This window comes from Ovis aries, chromosome 22 (assembly GCF_016772045.2).
Source record: "Ovis aries strain OAR_USU_Benz2616 breed Rambouillet chromosome 22, ARS-UI_Ramb_v3.0, whole genome shotgun sequence".
In the NCBI taxonomy this organism is placed as follows: domain Eukaryota; kingdom Metazoa; phylum Chordata; class Mammalia; order Artiodactyla; family Bovidae; genus Ovis; species Ovis aries.
The window spans coordinates 48,775,113-48,790,274 of NC_056075.1; the positions used below are offsets into that span (position 1 = coordinate 48,775,113).

General features: G+C 60.5%; 1 protein-coding gene across 12 annotated transcripts in view; it reads right to left on the reverse strand.

The window, feature by feature from the left end:
- EBF3 (EBF transcription factor 3) overlaps positions 1-4,619 on the reverse strand; it is a 119,481-nt gene extending 114,862 nt beyond the window's left edge. For all 12 annotated transcript variants that reach the window (XM_027960589.3, XM_042238472.2, XM_015103504.4 and 9 more), the window contains exons 1-4: positions 3,902-4,619; positions 3,640-3,796; positions 3,214-3,277; positions 2,463-2,518 (exon numbers count right to left, since the gene is read on the reverse strand). In XM_027960589.3, the coding sequence (XP_027816390.1) occupies positions 2,463-2,518; positions 3,214-3,277; positions 3,640-3,796; positions 3,902-4,035 (411 nt within the window). In that variant the 5' untranslated portion in view covers positions 4,036-4,619. The remainder of the gene's footprint in view (positions 1-2,462; positions 2,519-3,213; positions 3,278-3,639; positions 3,797-3,901) is intronic.
- Between the last annotated feature and the right edge of the window lie 10,543 nt (positions 4,620-15,162).

Genomic DNA, 15,162 nt, shown 5'->3' on the forward strand with positions numbered 1-15,162 from the left:
GAACGTCTGGCCACGGCCGAGCTCCGCCCGCGGCGGGCAGCCCCGGGGACCCGGGCGCTGCAGCCGCACGTGGCCGCGCCGGGCCGGGCCTGGCGGGCGCCCGGCAGGAGGGCTGGGGGCCCCCGGGGCGCTCGGGCCCGCGCGGCCACGTGCTCCTCGCCGGATGATATTTGCAAAGAAAGTGCTAATGGCCAATCTGGTGTTTATTTTGAAACTGCTAACAATGATTTTTCTCGGGTAAAAAGGCAGTGTCTGCGCACACACGCTCTGCTGGGTTTTGAGCAGAGGCTCCGCCAGATGGTGCGAAGCCCTAGGTGCGCTCACGACCGCGCTCAGCCCGGCTTCGCCGCCAGGAACCCGTGCCGGGGGCCGCCCGCGCCTGCCCCACCGCCGGCCTCCCAAAAACAGAGTTTAAAAAAAAAAAAAAGAAAGGGGAAAAGGCCACTGGGGGAGGGGTCGGGGGCGGGGGCCGGGAGCCGCAAGCTCCCCCGCAGAAAATTCCACGGAAGAGGGAGGGGAGTCCTAGCTCCAGTGCCCGCCCCCGCCCACCGAAAACGATCTGGAAATTGCTTCCAACCTCCCCGGGACTTCTGACACTTCCGTCCACTTCCAGGCGGATAAAGCCCTTTCTCGAGGAAGCCCGGGGCTGCCCCTCTCCCAGCGAGCCCCTCTCCCACGAGCCCCTCTCCCAGCGCCTCCCTCCCGGTAGGCTGGAAACCGAGGCGGTGACGGTATCACCGCAGGCCGCCGGGCCGCCTGGGGCTCGGGGCGCGTGGCCGCGGCGGGCGCTGGCACTTCTGAGAGCGCGGCTCGTCCTCGGATGGATCCCCGTATTTATATTTGATTTATTTTTTATTTTGTAGCACAAACAGAAATCCATAAACTGTCGGTTCAGCGCCATTGACTCTTTGATCAGTTACTGGGCTATTTCTTTCCTTCTCTCCCCTGCCCCCCCAATCCCCGTCAGTGAGAGGAGATTAAATGCCTTTATTTTCAACTGTTTATCCTGCAAAGGTACGGGATAAATGAACAATAAAAGTGCACTTAAAACGGAAACCTCCTCCTCCTCTGTGCATAAACTCAGCGCTGCCTGCATCAACCTCTTCGTTAGAACACAGCGATTTCCCAAAACATTCAGCCCTTATATACAAAGGAAATAAAAGCACCCTGTCCACGCGGAGCCGGAGTTCCAGAGGCTTCACTGAATCCCAGTGAAATAATTACCCAAGGGCACACCGCCTCCACTGCCTTTGTCGGAAAGACCATAGTTTACCTGTCAGATCTGTTTTACTCTAAGAGAAAACCACACTGTTTTACCACTGCAGACACTAAAATCCAGCAAGCTTGCTGCCTAGGTAAGGACAAACTTTTTCAAAGGGAAGTAAAATCTGAAAACTAACTGCCCTACAGACAGTGGGAAGCATGTGTGCTGGGCTGCAAGAAGGAGGAGAGAGTTCTTTTCCACTTGGCTCACAATTCTTAAAGTTAACATCAAAACGGAAGACGCCACTTTCATTTCTAAGTGTGAAGCTCAGTTTGGAAGCATATTTTAAATCAACCTGTGCAAAGTGGATTTCACTGAGGACTTGGACTGGCCTCCTCCCCCAGCGCTATTTTAAGAAAACTGGGAGAAAATCTTTGAAAACAACTAAGCCACAACATACCATGCAATACAAAACCAGCCCAAGACTGCACAACGTCAGAAAGCAACGAAGCGCTTTCCTGCACTTAATCACACGACTGACAGCCAGGTTATGATGGGAAAAGTTGACCAAGACAAGCTAAATAATTTAATAAGGAACTGCTTGTAATTATGCTATTTACAAGGTATGACAGAGAGTGGGAAGGGATGAGACGCTGCCCCCAGAGCAGTGGACGGGGTTGGGTGACCCCTGGAGCTCAGAGTTTGAATTATGGAGCTGGGGGGCTGAGAGGTGAAGATGGACTAGAGGAGAACAAGGTGACTTTTCACCCCAACACATTTAACTTTTAAATCCAAATACACGCCTCCTGTTAGGAGGCCATCACACTGGAAAGGAGAAAAAAATGAACTAATCAACTCCAACTCAATGGGCTTTGGAAAGGAGTTAGTTGCCTTTGTTACAGGGGGGAAAAATCAATGAAATGATTCCAAGTAGAGACAGAAACGTTTAAAAATATACAAGGGAGAGATCTTGAAATTTTTCTGTCAAATATTAATTACCATGATTAATTAAGACAGAATTTGATTCCAATCACAAGCCATTTAATAAAGCATATATGTCCTGTTCTAATGACAACATAAACTATTTCACCAATCGCTTCATTTATTCCAATAAATAGGGAATTCTTATTAGCATGTCAAGAAGACTAAATAAGAAACAAATACACCAGATCCATTTGTCAGCCCTCTCCTCCCTGAAACTCCAGGACAGCCCCAGCCGAGCAGGGAAAACTAGTGCAAGAGGCTTCAACTTTCTCACCTGTTTGGTCATTGAATCTATGAGGCGAACATACAGGTCCTGCTCGGTTCTGACTCCTGCAAGAAACAGGGACAAATTCTCATCAGGACTTCATCGAGGGCACTCGGGGGCACAGGAAGTGGGCAGCTCAGGACTGCTGCTGCGGTGATGCAGCAAAACTTAGGTATGCCTTTCAGGGGCAGGAAAGAAAACCCAGTCACTCGTTTTTTCTTTTTTCTTAATTAAGAACCTTGAGACTCTTAGGGTTTGCATTGAAAGGGGCAAAGGACTCTGCCTGGCTGAGAGCAGGCCTGGTTGCTGAACCGGGAGGGCCCATGTGCTCCTTTATTTTTAGAAAACAGAAAGCACAAAATGGAAATTAAGCGAGAGTCTCAACTCTTTCTAGTGTCTCTCGAGGATTTTTTAAAAATCCGTGCACAGGAAGTAAGCTGTGCTCGGTGTACAGAGCTACCCCCATCTCAATAATTAACATTAATTTGCAAAATTGAAAAAAGTCACTTAAAAGTGATGTTCTGCTGGCGCTCACATCGATCCCCTTTTTACTTTCTACTTCAAGCCGGACCGGTTAATCATGTGAAGTGCCATCGACTTATTGATCGTTTATGTTTTGTTTTCCTTCTATGCCATGAGAAGATTTCGTGTTTACATCCGTGTCATTTTAATCTCGAAATCTTTACGTCCTTTAAGCATCGCGGAAAAGGAGCGAGCGAGCCAGCGGGGCGGGAATGCAGGCGCAGCCGCCGCCACTTACCGTTGCTGTAGAGCAACTGGAGCTTATAGTGGATGCCGTTGTTGGTCTTCTCGTTGTTGGGCTCCTGAAAGTAACGATAAACAATTGCGTTTAGTGCGCCTGGCGTCCGGCGCGGCCACCGCACTCGGTCCCCCTCCACGACCGAGGCCCCTCGGCCTCACACAAGGCAGGACTCGTAGCCGGGAGCAGCGCGCTGATGTCACTTTCCTGCTGGAAGCCCAGCGCCCTCCTCGCCCGGAGTGAGTCCGGGGGCGCAGAGAAGTTGCGCAGCCCTCCGCGGGCCCGGTCGGCCGCACGTGGCGGCGGCAGGGGCGCCTGGCCGAGCCGTCCCCGCCGCCGAGGGGGGCACCCGGGGCCACCGCGCGGGGGCACCGCCTGCCTCCCACTTCTGGGAAGCCGCAGGGTGTGACTGTGTGTGTGACTTACTTTCTCTTTCTCCACAAAGTCCACGAAAGCGGTCCTTTCAATTTCCACCGGCTGCCCCTGCCTGTCGTAGAGCGCCAGCACGAAGTGGAAGAAATTGGACTTCCGGAGGTTGGAAGGAGGCTGCTTCTCGAAGTGCGCCCGCGCCAGCCCCACGCCGCTGCGGGAGGAAAGAGACAGCGGCCCGGTGAGCAGCGCGGCGCCGGCCGGCCGCGGGGACCCGGCGGGGCCGGGCCCGGGGCGCGCGGGGGCGGCCGGTACGTACCTCTGGGCGGCTGTGTTGGCGTCCACCACCCCCGCCGTATGCATCCACGAGCGCACCGGGTTCATGCCGCTGCCCAGCGGCTCCTCCTTCATGGTGGTCCCCCCGCGCGGAATATTCTCCTGAATCCCAAACATGAAAACTGCTGGCGGCGGCCGCCGCTCCCGGCCGAAAGCACTTCCGCGAGCAGCGGCGCTGGGGGGCTCGGCGGCAGGCGGCTGCCCTGGGCGCGCTGGCCCTGCTCGGCGCCTGCGGTCCGGCCCGCCGCCGGCTTCAGCCCGTCCCGGGCAGGCGCGACATACACCGGCGGCTGGGCGCTCCGGACGGCCGGGGGCGCGGAGGCGGCTCCACCCGCGGCTCCACCGGCGGCGGCGGCGGCGCTTCGGAGGAGCAGGACGCGGTGGCCGCGGCGGCGCTTGTTGTTGTTGTTGTTGTTTGCAGGCGCGCTCAACGTGGTGTCATCCTAGCCAGGCGGCGTCCGCGGCTGCAGGGCACTGCGGGATCGCCCGCTTCTGGCGCGGCCCGCCTGCTCCAAAGACAAATAAACGCGGCAGTGAGTGCCGCGGCGCAGTCCCGGGCGCAGGCGGGGCGCGGCGGGGCCTGGAGCGGCGCGCGCAGCGGACGGAGGCGCACAAAACTCAGCCCTCTCTCCCCGAGGAATGGACCCTTTCCCGGGAGCCAAAACTCGAAGCCCCCGGGAGCGGCGCTGTCAGAGGGTGACGTCGGGGGGCGGCGCCTGCGCCATATATGGGAGCGGCCGCCCCTCGCCGCGCCCCTCGCCGCCGCCGCCGCCGCCGCCGCGCTCGCCGACTGACTGCCTGACGGCGCCGCGAGCCGGCCCGAGCCCCGCGAGCCCCGCGAGCCCCGCCGCCGCCCAGCGCCGCCGCCGCCCCCAGCCGCGCGCCGCGGCTCCTCGCGCCCACCCGCCGCCAAGGAAGTTTCTCCTCGCCCAAATCAGTCTCCAAAGCAGACAGACAGGCAGTGCGCGGCTGCAGCCCGGCCCCTCAACCCCTCCTCCCGACATCAGCCACACAAGTCAAAGCACGGCGGGGAGGAGAGGGTAAAACGCAGGGGCGCCCCCAGTTGCCCAGACGCCGGCCGTACACGCCAGGGGCCGCGGGTCGCCCCGGGACGGCCCAGAGCGGGAGGCGGGTAGAAGCCGGCAGGCCGCAGACAGGGGGCTGGAGGGGCGAGCACCCGGCCGGGGCGGGGGCTGGAGGGGTGGGTCAGGGCTCCCCGGCCAAGGGAGGCGCGCAGTTCAGCCCGGTTTGCAAGCCGACCGAAGGCTGCTGGGGGGTGGGGAGGGGGCCGATGTGCCCCCGGCTGGGCCTGGCGGGGCGCTCGAGCTCTCCGCCCCGGCGGAGGCCACCGAGTGTGTCGGGCTGGGGCACCCACGTCGGAGGCGGGCTCTGCCCGATGCGCGCGCTCTTTCCCCGTGGCCACCGGAGACCCCGTCCCCTGGCCTGTCCTCAGGCGCAGCGAGTGACAAAGAAGGCTCCGGGCTCCCTGGGCGTAGAGGAAGCGCGCCCGGCTTCTCCGGCGACCCGGGGCCCGGTGTCCGGCTGCGCGCCCGCGCGGTGACCAGACCTCCCCGGCGCCAGCCACTCTAAAAGCCGAGCAGACGCTGCGGGCGCCCGGGTCCTGCCCTCGGTGCCGCTGAGCCCGGGTGAGCGCGCGGCGCGCGACTTTCCAGACCTGGTTTCGAGGAATCGGGAGGGCAGCGGGGCGCGAGCAGCGCGTGGGCCCGGCGGCCGGGCTCCTGCAGCCTGGACTCGGCGCCCAGGAGCACTGCCCACCTAAAGGACCTGTGCGTGACACGGCGCGGGGGCCCAGGGGACGACCAGGAGCTGTCCCAGCCCTTCCCTGCCGAGAGAAATCAGGCCCTTTTGATTAAAACAAAAACAAAAAAACAGGTTTCAGGGTGCAAGTGTGTCGCAGGACAGACTCTTCACGCCGGGTCTGGGGTGGCACTCCTATTTCATGAATTGGCAGTGTGTGTACGCTAATATTTTAATTAATCGGGAAAATCGAAGTCCGATTTACCTTATCTGGGGACCCCCAAGCCTCTTGGAAGGGGTGAGAAAAAAGCAGTTCTGGAAAGCAATCTATTTTGCTGGTGTTGGGGGTTAATGACTATTGCCAAAGATAAGTGAATTACCACAGCTGTTGCGCCAGTCCCATCTCAAAATCCATTCCGGTGCCGGCCGTCTAATTAAATACGTAAGTATAATAAAATCATATTTTATGACTATTTGAGGGTAATGAGATTAGTCTTTAGAAGCGATCGCCACATATTAAAGATGCCACTGTCTATAGAATGTTAATAACCTTAAATCAAAGTGTATGGAAACTATTCACGATAAATTAAAAGAAAATTTCTGTATTCCTAATAAGCCCAGCGCTTTCCACCCACAGCCAACCCAGTGGAAGAGGGAACACTTTCTTCGTGGAGGGACAACGCAAAATAAAGTTGCTCAGCGGCGGAGGGTGGGGTGGAGACATGGCTTTGTCTCTGCGTGTTTAGCTGCTTCGGGGGCTCACGCAAGGCGAGCACCCAGGCAAGCGTTATTGTCAGATTATGCAAAGTGCCTGTTCGGAAAAGATGAAGTTGGAAAGAGGAAACAATGCTTCCTTTGTAGCACACTTCCTAAAATGCCCAGCCCAGGCTGGAGGTGCCCCCTTCTTTGCTCTAACGAAAGTATCATGCTTAAAATCATTTACAGTATCTTTAATTCAGATTACACGCGCCAAGGCGATTTAAATCTGATTACCAAATTAGAAGGTTTAAAAACAAATCCTTCTAAATCTGATACTGTTGACTAAAGAGGGAAAAAAAGTTCTATAAGCCCATCACAGAAGGTAACGATCCTGCCCCAGAAAGAAAAGGGGTTTTAAACCTTTTTGACAACAAATGCAGCTGCCCCACTATTTTGGACGATATTAAGCGAAAATGAATGCAAATCTGTGTTCAGCAGCCATCTGGCCCGAAATGGGGGCGTCAGCTGCTCTCACAACAGGCTCGGAGGCTGAATCCATTTCAGCTCATTTTCTAGATCATCTGGTCCCGCACCCAAAGCGTGGAAAATACGGTCTTTATCATTCACCAACTTTATCTTTTTTGTCACCACTGCTGGCTGCGAGCTGCGGGCACAGGGACTCGCCACCCGGGCAGGGTCTCCACACGGGCCTGCTGCGGAGCAGCCTGGGAGGGCAGTGCCCTCGACCCCCACCTCGCCCCACTCCAGGGGTTCGCCTTGATGGGGCGGGAGCAGCGGCCGAGAGGAGCCAGGGGCCCAGCATCCAGGCCGGGGAGGGGAGGGGGCTGCAGGCCCATCCCGGATGTCCAGAGAGAGGCTGCAGCGCGTCCCCGCGCCCGCCGCCCCCCGTGGGAGCCTTGCCCCTCCCCTCTCCCTCTCTGGGGACCTAGGGGCGCCCAGTACCCCGGCAGGAGACGCCGAGGGGGGGACAGGCCGACACTGTGGAAATCGCGCAGGCCCGCCGCTACCGCCGGTCCAGCCTCCGCGCACAGAGCGCTCCCAGGGGCCAGACAGACGCCCAGGGGCCGGCCCGGGCGGGGCCTGACCTTCGCGGGAAACCCCGCGGGCCGCCACGGCGGCGACCACCGCTCAGGGCCCCGCGCTCAACGCGATTTGCACGGGTGGCCCTCGCGCCGCCGTCGCCTCCTCCTCCTCGGAGGGTGGGAAGTATTCCTTTTGTGCGGATTTACGGGGAGAGGCTTCAATGAGCCCCCTCGCATTTGCATTTAAATAGCGGCATCAAGCGCTTCGCGTGCCACACACCAGTGGGCTCCCAGATGTCACGCCGGAGTCAGTCAGATGGCCAGTGCCCAGCTGTCCTCCCCACGTCGTGCCGGAGCAGGCAGTGACCTTAAAGAGACAGCGCCCGCAGCCCCTGGAGCCCCGCTCGGGGAGTGGCTTGCAGGGCGCAGGGCCGCGGCCGCGCTTGGCCGCTGACCCGCGGCACCACCGGAGGCAGGGCCAGGCGGTACAACCGCGCGGCGCCCGCGCCCAGGCCCGCTCCGGCGTCCCTGCCGGCCGCGCCGTGCCCGAGCCGCCGCGCGCGCGCCCAGCCCTCCGCCCGCGCCCACTACCCACCCGCGGGAGGGGGCGGGCGTCTCCTCGCGCGCCAGGCGTGAACTTCCCCCTCGCGTCTCCCCCGTCCCAGGTCCTCCACGCCCGCGTGGTGCGGGCCTGGTGAGCGGGAGCCAGGCTGGTGCCGGCCTCCGAGCCATCCAGAAACTTCGGCCAAGTTGGGGTCCCAGGGTGCACGGCCGGCCTCTGAGTCCGCGCTGGACCCGTGTCCAGGGGGCACTCTGTGCATGCCCCTTCTGGCTCTCGGCCGAGCCCGGGGAGCCAGCCGCCCTCCCTACCAGCCTTCCGAGGAGTCAGAAACTGCATTTCCGGCGTTGAAAAGCCCGGGCCACGGTTCCTGGAAGCCGATGCCTAAGAGGAATCCGGGGTGCGGGGCGCGGCCGGGTGCGGCTCCCTCGTAGGGCCGGTGTCCTCGGGCCCAGGCTGCGCGGCCGTGCCCCTCAGAGCCCTCGGGAAAGAGTGGGAGCCACGCGCCGAAGGCCAGCGGTTCGCTTTCCCGCCTCCAGTGCTGAGCTGCAGGCGCGGCCCGCCCCCACGTCCTCCGCGTCCGGGGGTCACGCTCAGACCGCGCCGATGACCCGGCCTCCAGCCCCGCTCCGGGCCCGGCGCCACAGGCAGAGCTCGGGAAAAGAACCCGAAAGCGGAGAGCCAGACTGACCTTGGGCACTGGCGAGCAGGAGGCCGTAGGGGCTGGGAGAGCCGGAGAAGACAGTAATCCTGGGAGGGCGCACCTAGGAAGTCCCGCGCACTGCGGGGCGAGGTGACACAGACGGGCACTCGCAAACCCTGCCCGGTGTGGGTCAGGGGCACGGCCCCTGAGTGCGCCCCGGCTTAGCCTTGTACCGCGGGGGGTACAGCTGGCCGGTGGGCCTGGGGAGGTCGGGAAAGCCGGGGCTCCGCACTCAGGCCACCCCAACCTGTTAAGCGACGCGCCAAGGGGGCCGGGCCAGAGTCTGGGGAGGTTTCCAGGCCCAGGGACCGCGCCTTCCCCCTGGCTGGACAGGGACGGAGGCTGCGGGGTTCTAGGGAGGCTGTGGAGACAGAACCCAAGCCAGGACGTGCCTCCCGCCGGCCCTCAGAGGCAAGTAACTGGGCATCTTGCCCCGCACACACGGGGCGCTCCTACGGGCTCCTTTGCCCTGCGCTGGAAGGCGCGAGGCCTGGCTGGAAGGATTCACAGCTAAAAAGCGAACATCGGACGGTCTCAGACCCCTGATCTCTTCACCGCCTCCTCAAGCCCGGTCACTCTGGAAGGGTCAGGCTCCTCCAGGCCGACCCCAAGGACCGAGAAGGGCTCCATACTCCAAGTGAGAAGGTGCAGGCGTCTCTTGTCAAGGCGGCCAAGTTTGACAAACAGCGCCTCCTGGGGTGAGCAGAGCAGAGTGCCGCCGCGAGCCGAGCCGCCCAGACTCCCACCCAGGCCTGGGCAGGTGGCCGCCGCCGCTCCCCGCCAGCCCGCAGCGGCGGGGCCGCGGGTCCTGTGCGCCCGGCGCCCCTAGGCCTCACTGACCCGGTGACCCCAGGAGCGCGCAGAGCCGTCCGCCCGCCGCCTGGTCCTAACTGCCGCTCACGTGTGTCTGCAAAGTCAGGACGAGCCCGGGCACCCGGAATAAGGCCGGGCGGCGAGCACCGAGCCCGCTCCCCGCAGGGAACCGCGCTCTCCCAGTTGCCCGGCCCTGCGGGGGCCGCGGACGCCAGCCGGCCCGCTCTCGACTGCCTCCCCGGAAAGCCTAGCTCCGAGCGGGCCCGAGGATGCCGAGCGCTCTTGCAGAGTGCGAAATTAGAAAGGCAACAGTTAATTCCTCTCCCCTGGTCCTAACTTTTCCCCCCGGCCCTTCCGGTCACTTTGGCTAACCCCATATTCTGAGTCAATCCCTGGAGCTCCTCCGTGGGAGCGAGAATCCGAAACCACACGCTCGCTCTCCGCCAGTGGGGCTTCTCCCTACGCACCTTGCAACCTTAAAGGTTGCCTCTTCGCAACACGCTCGGCAGGCGCATCAGAGCGGGGAAAGACGGCTCGTGCGTGCCAGGGGTCCCTCGGATCCGAAAAGGTACAGAGATTTCGCAACGAGCTGGGATTTCCCGAGCTGCCTTCAGCGGCGCCCCAAGGCAGTCCGGCAGGAGGAGCCCGAGCCAGCGCCCCGGACCGGATTCCGCGAGCGCCCGCCCCGCCAGTTTACAAAGCAAACTTCCCCCAGAGCAGTTTCTAGATCGAAACGGCGCGCGCAGTCCGCCAATCAACACCTCCACAGACCCAAACTGCAGAAACACCGATCGATCAGATAATTTCAAATATTATAATTGGCTTTAATTAAACACACTGCGTTCTAATTAACTCTGAAATTTTAGCATGCTTTGGGACACTGGCGTCTGATTTGATATTGTCAGTCCAGATGTCCTAATAAAATTCAATCCTCCACTCAAGACTTCAATATTCACTAAGAACAAAATGCAAATTAAATGTAAAACCTAAAGTATCACCAAAGGTATAATCAAGAAAGGTGTCTCAAAACTTCTCACTTTTTATTACGCAGTAGTTTAAAAATGCAGATTACATCCTAACAAGACCTCTCCGGCACACCATAAATCTTAACTCTTTCCTGGACAGGGTTGGCGCGCCCTGCCACTGGCTTAAAGAAGCGGGGCAGAAAGATTCCCATGGCGGGACTGCACCACCTCATCTGGAAGCCAACGGAGCGCAAAACTTTGCCACTGAGATTCTGGTTTGAAAACCGGGTTTGCCAACCCAGGCAAGGGAGCTGGGGTGGTGGAGCCAAGGGGTGCAGGTGAGCAGGCTGGCACGCCACTGACGCCCTCCTCTGCCCCGACCTTCGTCCACGCCCTGGCCGCTGCTCAAGGGAGCGTGTACACATCCCTTCTCCTGCGCAAAAGTGTGGAGGTGGGTGACAGCGGCCAAGCCCGCTCAGTCCGCTCGCTTAATTATCTGAGCTGCGGGGACCCGGACAAAGAGGCTGGGAAGGCAGGGTGAGCACACCGCTCTTGGACAGAAATGTGTCAAGCCCGCCTCCCTTCCCGCCTGCACAAACCCTTTCGCCCTCATTCTCGCGACTTCTAAGGGATCCAAGCCGGCGGTCGGGGTGCGGCGGCGCGCGGAGTCGGGGCAATCTCTCCCCGGAAGCCCAGCGCAGGCCACTCGGGGGTGCGCCTTTGGCGACACGCTGGTAGCGACTAGATTCTTTCCCCATGCGAGGGTCTGCTAAATGTACAGTCCAGAGTGAGCCCTGTGAAAGGGAAGCTATTCTCACACTAAACGTGTATGTTTTCCATACTAATGGAGTCACTTAAAGCTATTGCTAATTTAACTTTTTAAAAAGGCCACATTGTGGAAATTTGCATTTTCTTTAGGATATTGAAATGAAGAGGAAACTGCTGGGCGGCGAGGCTGCCCAGGGCATAGCTGGGGGGCATGCAGAAATAAAAACAGATAAAGAAAAGAAGAAAGAAAAAAACCCGCTTCTCTTCTAGACTATTAATAAGCAATTTGTCCCGCTGAAATTTACATTGCAAAGCGCGGCGCACTAGCTGCCGCGGCGGCAGAGCCGGCGCAGGCTCGGGTAGTGCGTCCCGCGCGGGGTGCGCGTGGCCTCCGGACCGTCCTGGCCGTCCTCTGGAGTGATCGGTGGGCAGCTTTGAATTTGGCGTCCTTGTCGCCGCACGGCCGACCCTCGCCCACACCCACGCATATCTGCACCCCAGGGCCCAGCCTGGGCCTCGCGCCCGCGGAGAGCCAGGACTGGAGCTGCGCAGTGGCCACCAGGCCAGGGCCGCAGCCAGATAGGGGTCTCTCCAGGGCAGACCCTAGGCTCCCATGGACATCCCAGACTCAAGGACCCCCATCGCCCCCAATACTGCTCAGGCCTTAAATTAACGACGCCAACAATAAGCTGGAGATTTTTTTGCGCTGTGCCGCGCGGCCCTGGTCCAAGTCCACCGCCAGTGCGAAGCCTCGCGCTGCGCGCCCGCCCCGCGCCCCCGCCAGCTCCCCCGCCCGCGCGCGGCCCGGCGGAGCGCGGCTCCCGAGCCTAGCGTGGGGCCAGGGCGCCATCTACGGGCGCCGCGCGCTCCGGGCGCCGCCGCCGCCACCCTCTCCCCGGAGGAACCCGCGCCGCCTCCCGCCGCCTCCCGCGCTCGCCCCGCGCCCGCTCCGCGACGCCTGCCACTTATCACAATTACACCGCGCTCCCTGTGCCAGTTTGCCTATGAAACATTGATTGCTAGATGTTCCAACTTTTAAGCACTATATTAAAACTTTCGAAATGAGGGCGCTCTCCGGCTTGCTTGTGATTTTTAGGCACACGATTAAGATATGAAATGTAAAGATAATGCAATTTGATTTGTTAGTCTAACTCTGCGATTTGAGACTCGATGTCCCCAAAGACCAGGCTAGCTTTTCGCCTTTATTTATTTTTATTAAAACATCAATCTACGCTAGAGCTGGGTGAACTCGGTTTCACCTGGAGAACATAAAATCCTCCATACCAGAGAAATAAGCACCTTTCATAAATCAGCGGTATTCCTGACACATCGATCAATTTTTGGTTGTTAATCCGAAAGGAGGAGTTTTAATTGCTTCCCGCGTTCTCGTCCGGGCACCTCGGGTTTCGACCCCTCCCTCCGGCCCTCCAAGGGTCCCACTTTGTATTGGGGGAGGTGGCGAGATGGAGAAATCCCGGGTCCTTACCCGAATCCCAGAGCCCCTAGTCTCCGCCCGCGCCCGTGCGCGCCTCCCCCGCACCGAGGGCTCCCGGCACTCGCTCAGCTCTCCGCAGCCTAGCCTAGGAGGGCCTCGAGGAGAGGCCACCGGGGACCCGCAAGGCCCTCAGGCGTGCTCGCAGGCCGCCACGACGCTGCGAGGGTCCGGCGCTAAAGTTCCCCGAGTGCAGCCCCGGGTTCCGGGCCCCCGCGTCCCCCAGCCCCGCTACGCACCTTCGCCGCAGCCCCGGCCCGCGCTCCTGCAGGCGAGGAGAGCGCACTCCGGCTCGGCCACCCAGCGCAGGGCCCGCGACGCGCGAAGTTCAACTTTGCCGGCCCGTGGCCTCCCGGGGGTCTCTCTCCGGGGCGGGGGGACCCCGACGGGATCGCGGGCAGCCTCCGCGCGCTCACCTGAGCCACTCATTCGACGGGCATGGTGGGCCGCCCCGGCCGCGAGTTGACGGCGGCGCCGGCGGCGGGCCGGGAGGGTGTGCGGCCCGGCGCCTCCCCACTTCCCACCTCCCGCCCTCCAGGGAGAGCCCACGGTCCGGGCCGCGAGCGCGCCAGTGCGCACGCGCCGCGCTGCCTTCCTCCGCGGGAGGCGGCGGCGCGGCGCGCGGGGGCCGAGCGGGGGCGAGAGGAGGTGCCCGCGGGCGCCCCGCACCGCACCGGCCGCCGCGCCCCGCGGCCGCAGCTGGGTCCGAGCTGGCCGCGGTGGGAGGGTTGGGGACCTCCGGGGTGCCCCTGGCCGGACGCAGGGCCCTCCGTGGGGAAACCCTGTTGCCGGGACCAGGCCCCTCCCAATCCCGCTCTTCCCCCCCAGGGCGTTCGTAACCTGCTTTGGCCAAGAGAGCGCGCCAGGCCCCAGTCTGGCCGCCCCGGCCGGGACACCTGTCCAGAAGCCGGTTCCAGGCCCGGGGAGGCCTGGAGCTGTCGGTGTGAACGCGTGCACCCTCCCAAGTGCAGGGTGGCGCGGAGTGGCCCGGGCCCTTTTGATAATGTTGGATGGGGAAGGCCTCCTTCATAGTACAGTGAGAAGCAGGCTTCTGCCCGGCAGTCACAGTGAAATGGGGGGCGCAAGAGACCTCCCACAAAAGGGGAGACGACCAAGATTCTCCCTATAAACATGCTGTGAAAGAAAGTACCTGGCCCACTCCAAGCGGAGCTGTGTGCACAGCTCCTGGGGAATGAGGCAAGGCACGGTACCCAGCATCTCCCGTCTTTGGTGTCACCTGACAAATGACCAGCTGTGGAACCTTTGCCATAAGCATCTGGAGCTGCTCTGTAGGCAAGAAATGGGATCAGGCGGACACCCGCATCCCGGGGCCTGTGGCTGGCGCTGGGGTTGGAAGGAGGTGACCCCTCTGACCTCTCCTACCCCAGATCTGCTTATTTCTCTAATAACCCACAGCCCTCTGATGCTAATGCTTATCTCCGCGCTTCATCAAAGCCTCAGTGCAGTTCAGGTACCTAAACAAATACAAGTTTCACACCAGCAAACTTTGTCTCAGAAAGCACCAGTGTGGCGAAGCAGGACCCGCGCCCTCCAACATTCCTTGGTTTTTCTCACCTGTTTCTTGCTCCTAGATTTGTTTTGTACTCTTTACGTCAACCTTTTACAGTGAAAATTGAATGTGCTGAATCATGAAATCTTACTGGAAGGAAAAAGTTATTTTTGGCCATTTATTTAGTAAAAAGCACTCTAGAGAATGCAACCCAGAAATGTACTTTATTATGATAGCTTAATGTAAGAAAAGAACTAAATAACGAATATTCCCCCTTGTCATCTTCACTTGGGAGTCATTTTTAATGTGAGCCAGCATGAAACCATTAAACCTGTATGCAATATTTTAAGATGTAAAATTACCCATGTTTTTAATAGCACCTCACAGGTATTGGATGTTGCGTGCCAACAGCAGAGAGGCGTGCGCATGCGCAGGAACGCTGGCATGCTGTCCTGGCCGCGCTGCCGGGAAACTGCGGCCACAGCCCCAGGGCCGGGCTCCAGAGCTCTGGTCCTTACCAGGGGCAGCCACGTGTGGCTTCAGAGGCAAAGGTGGGAGGGGGTCGATGTCTTGAAGTCGCTTTGCACACGTGGAGCCTTGAAAGGGCTTCTGCTCAATCAGTCTGGCCAGGTCAGCTGTGGAATGACAGGGAGGGGGCTGGGGGTGGGCTGTATCCTCAAATGGGCACTTGGTGACCCTGCGTACTGCTTCACCCCGAGTTCCTGCATACCCCTGCCCAAGTCTTGCCTGTTCCCCTGTCCCCCAGAGGCTGCTGTCTCCAGCACTCCCGCAAAGAGGCCCCTACTGCCCTGAGGGTGCCTGCCCCTTGTTCCACAGCACCCTCTCTTCCCGAGCTGCCCCTTGACAGTGGAGCCCCAGGTCCACCTCCGCACGTTCTTAAGGGAGACGTGTGTGTGTGTGTGTGTGTGTGGTG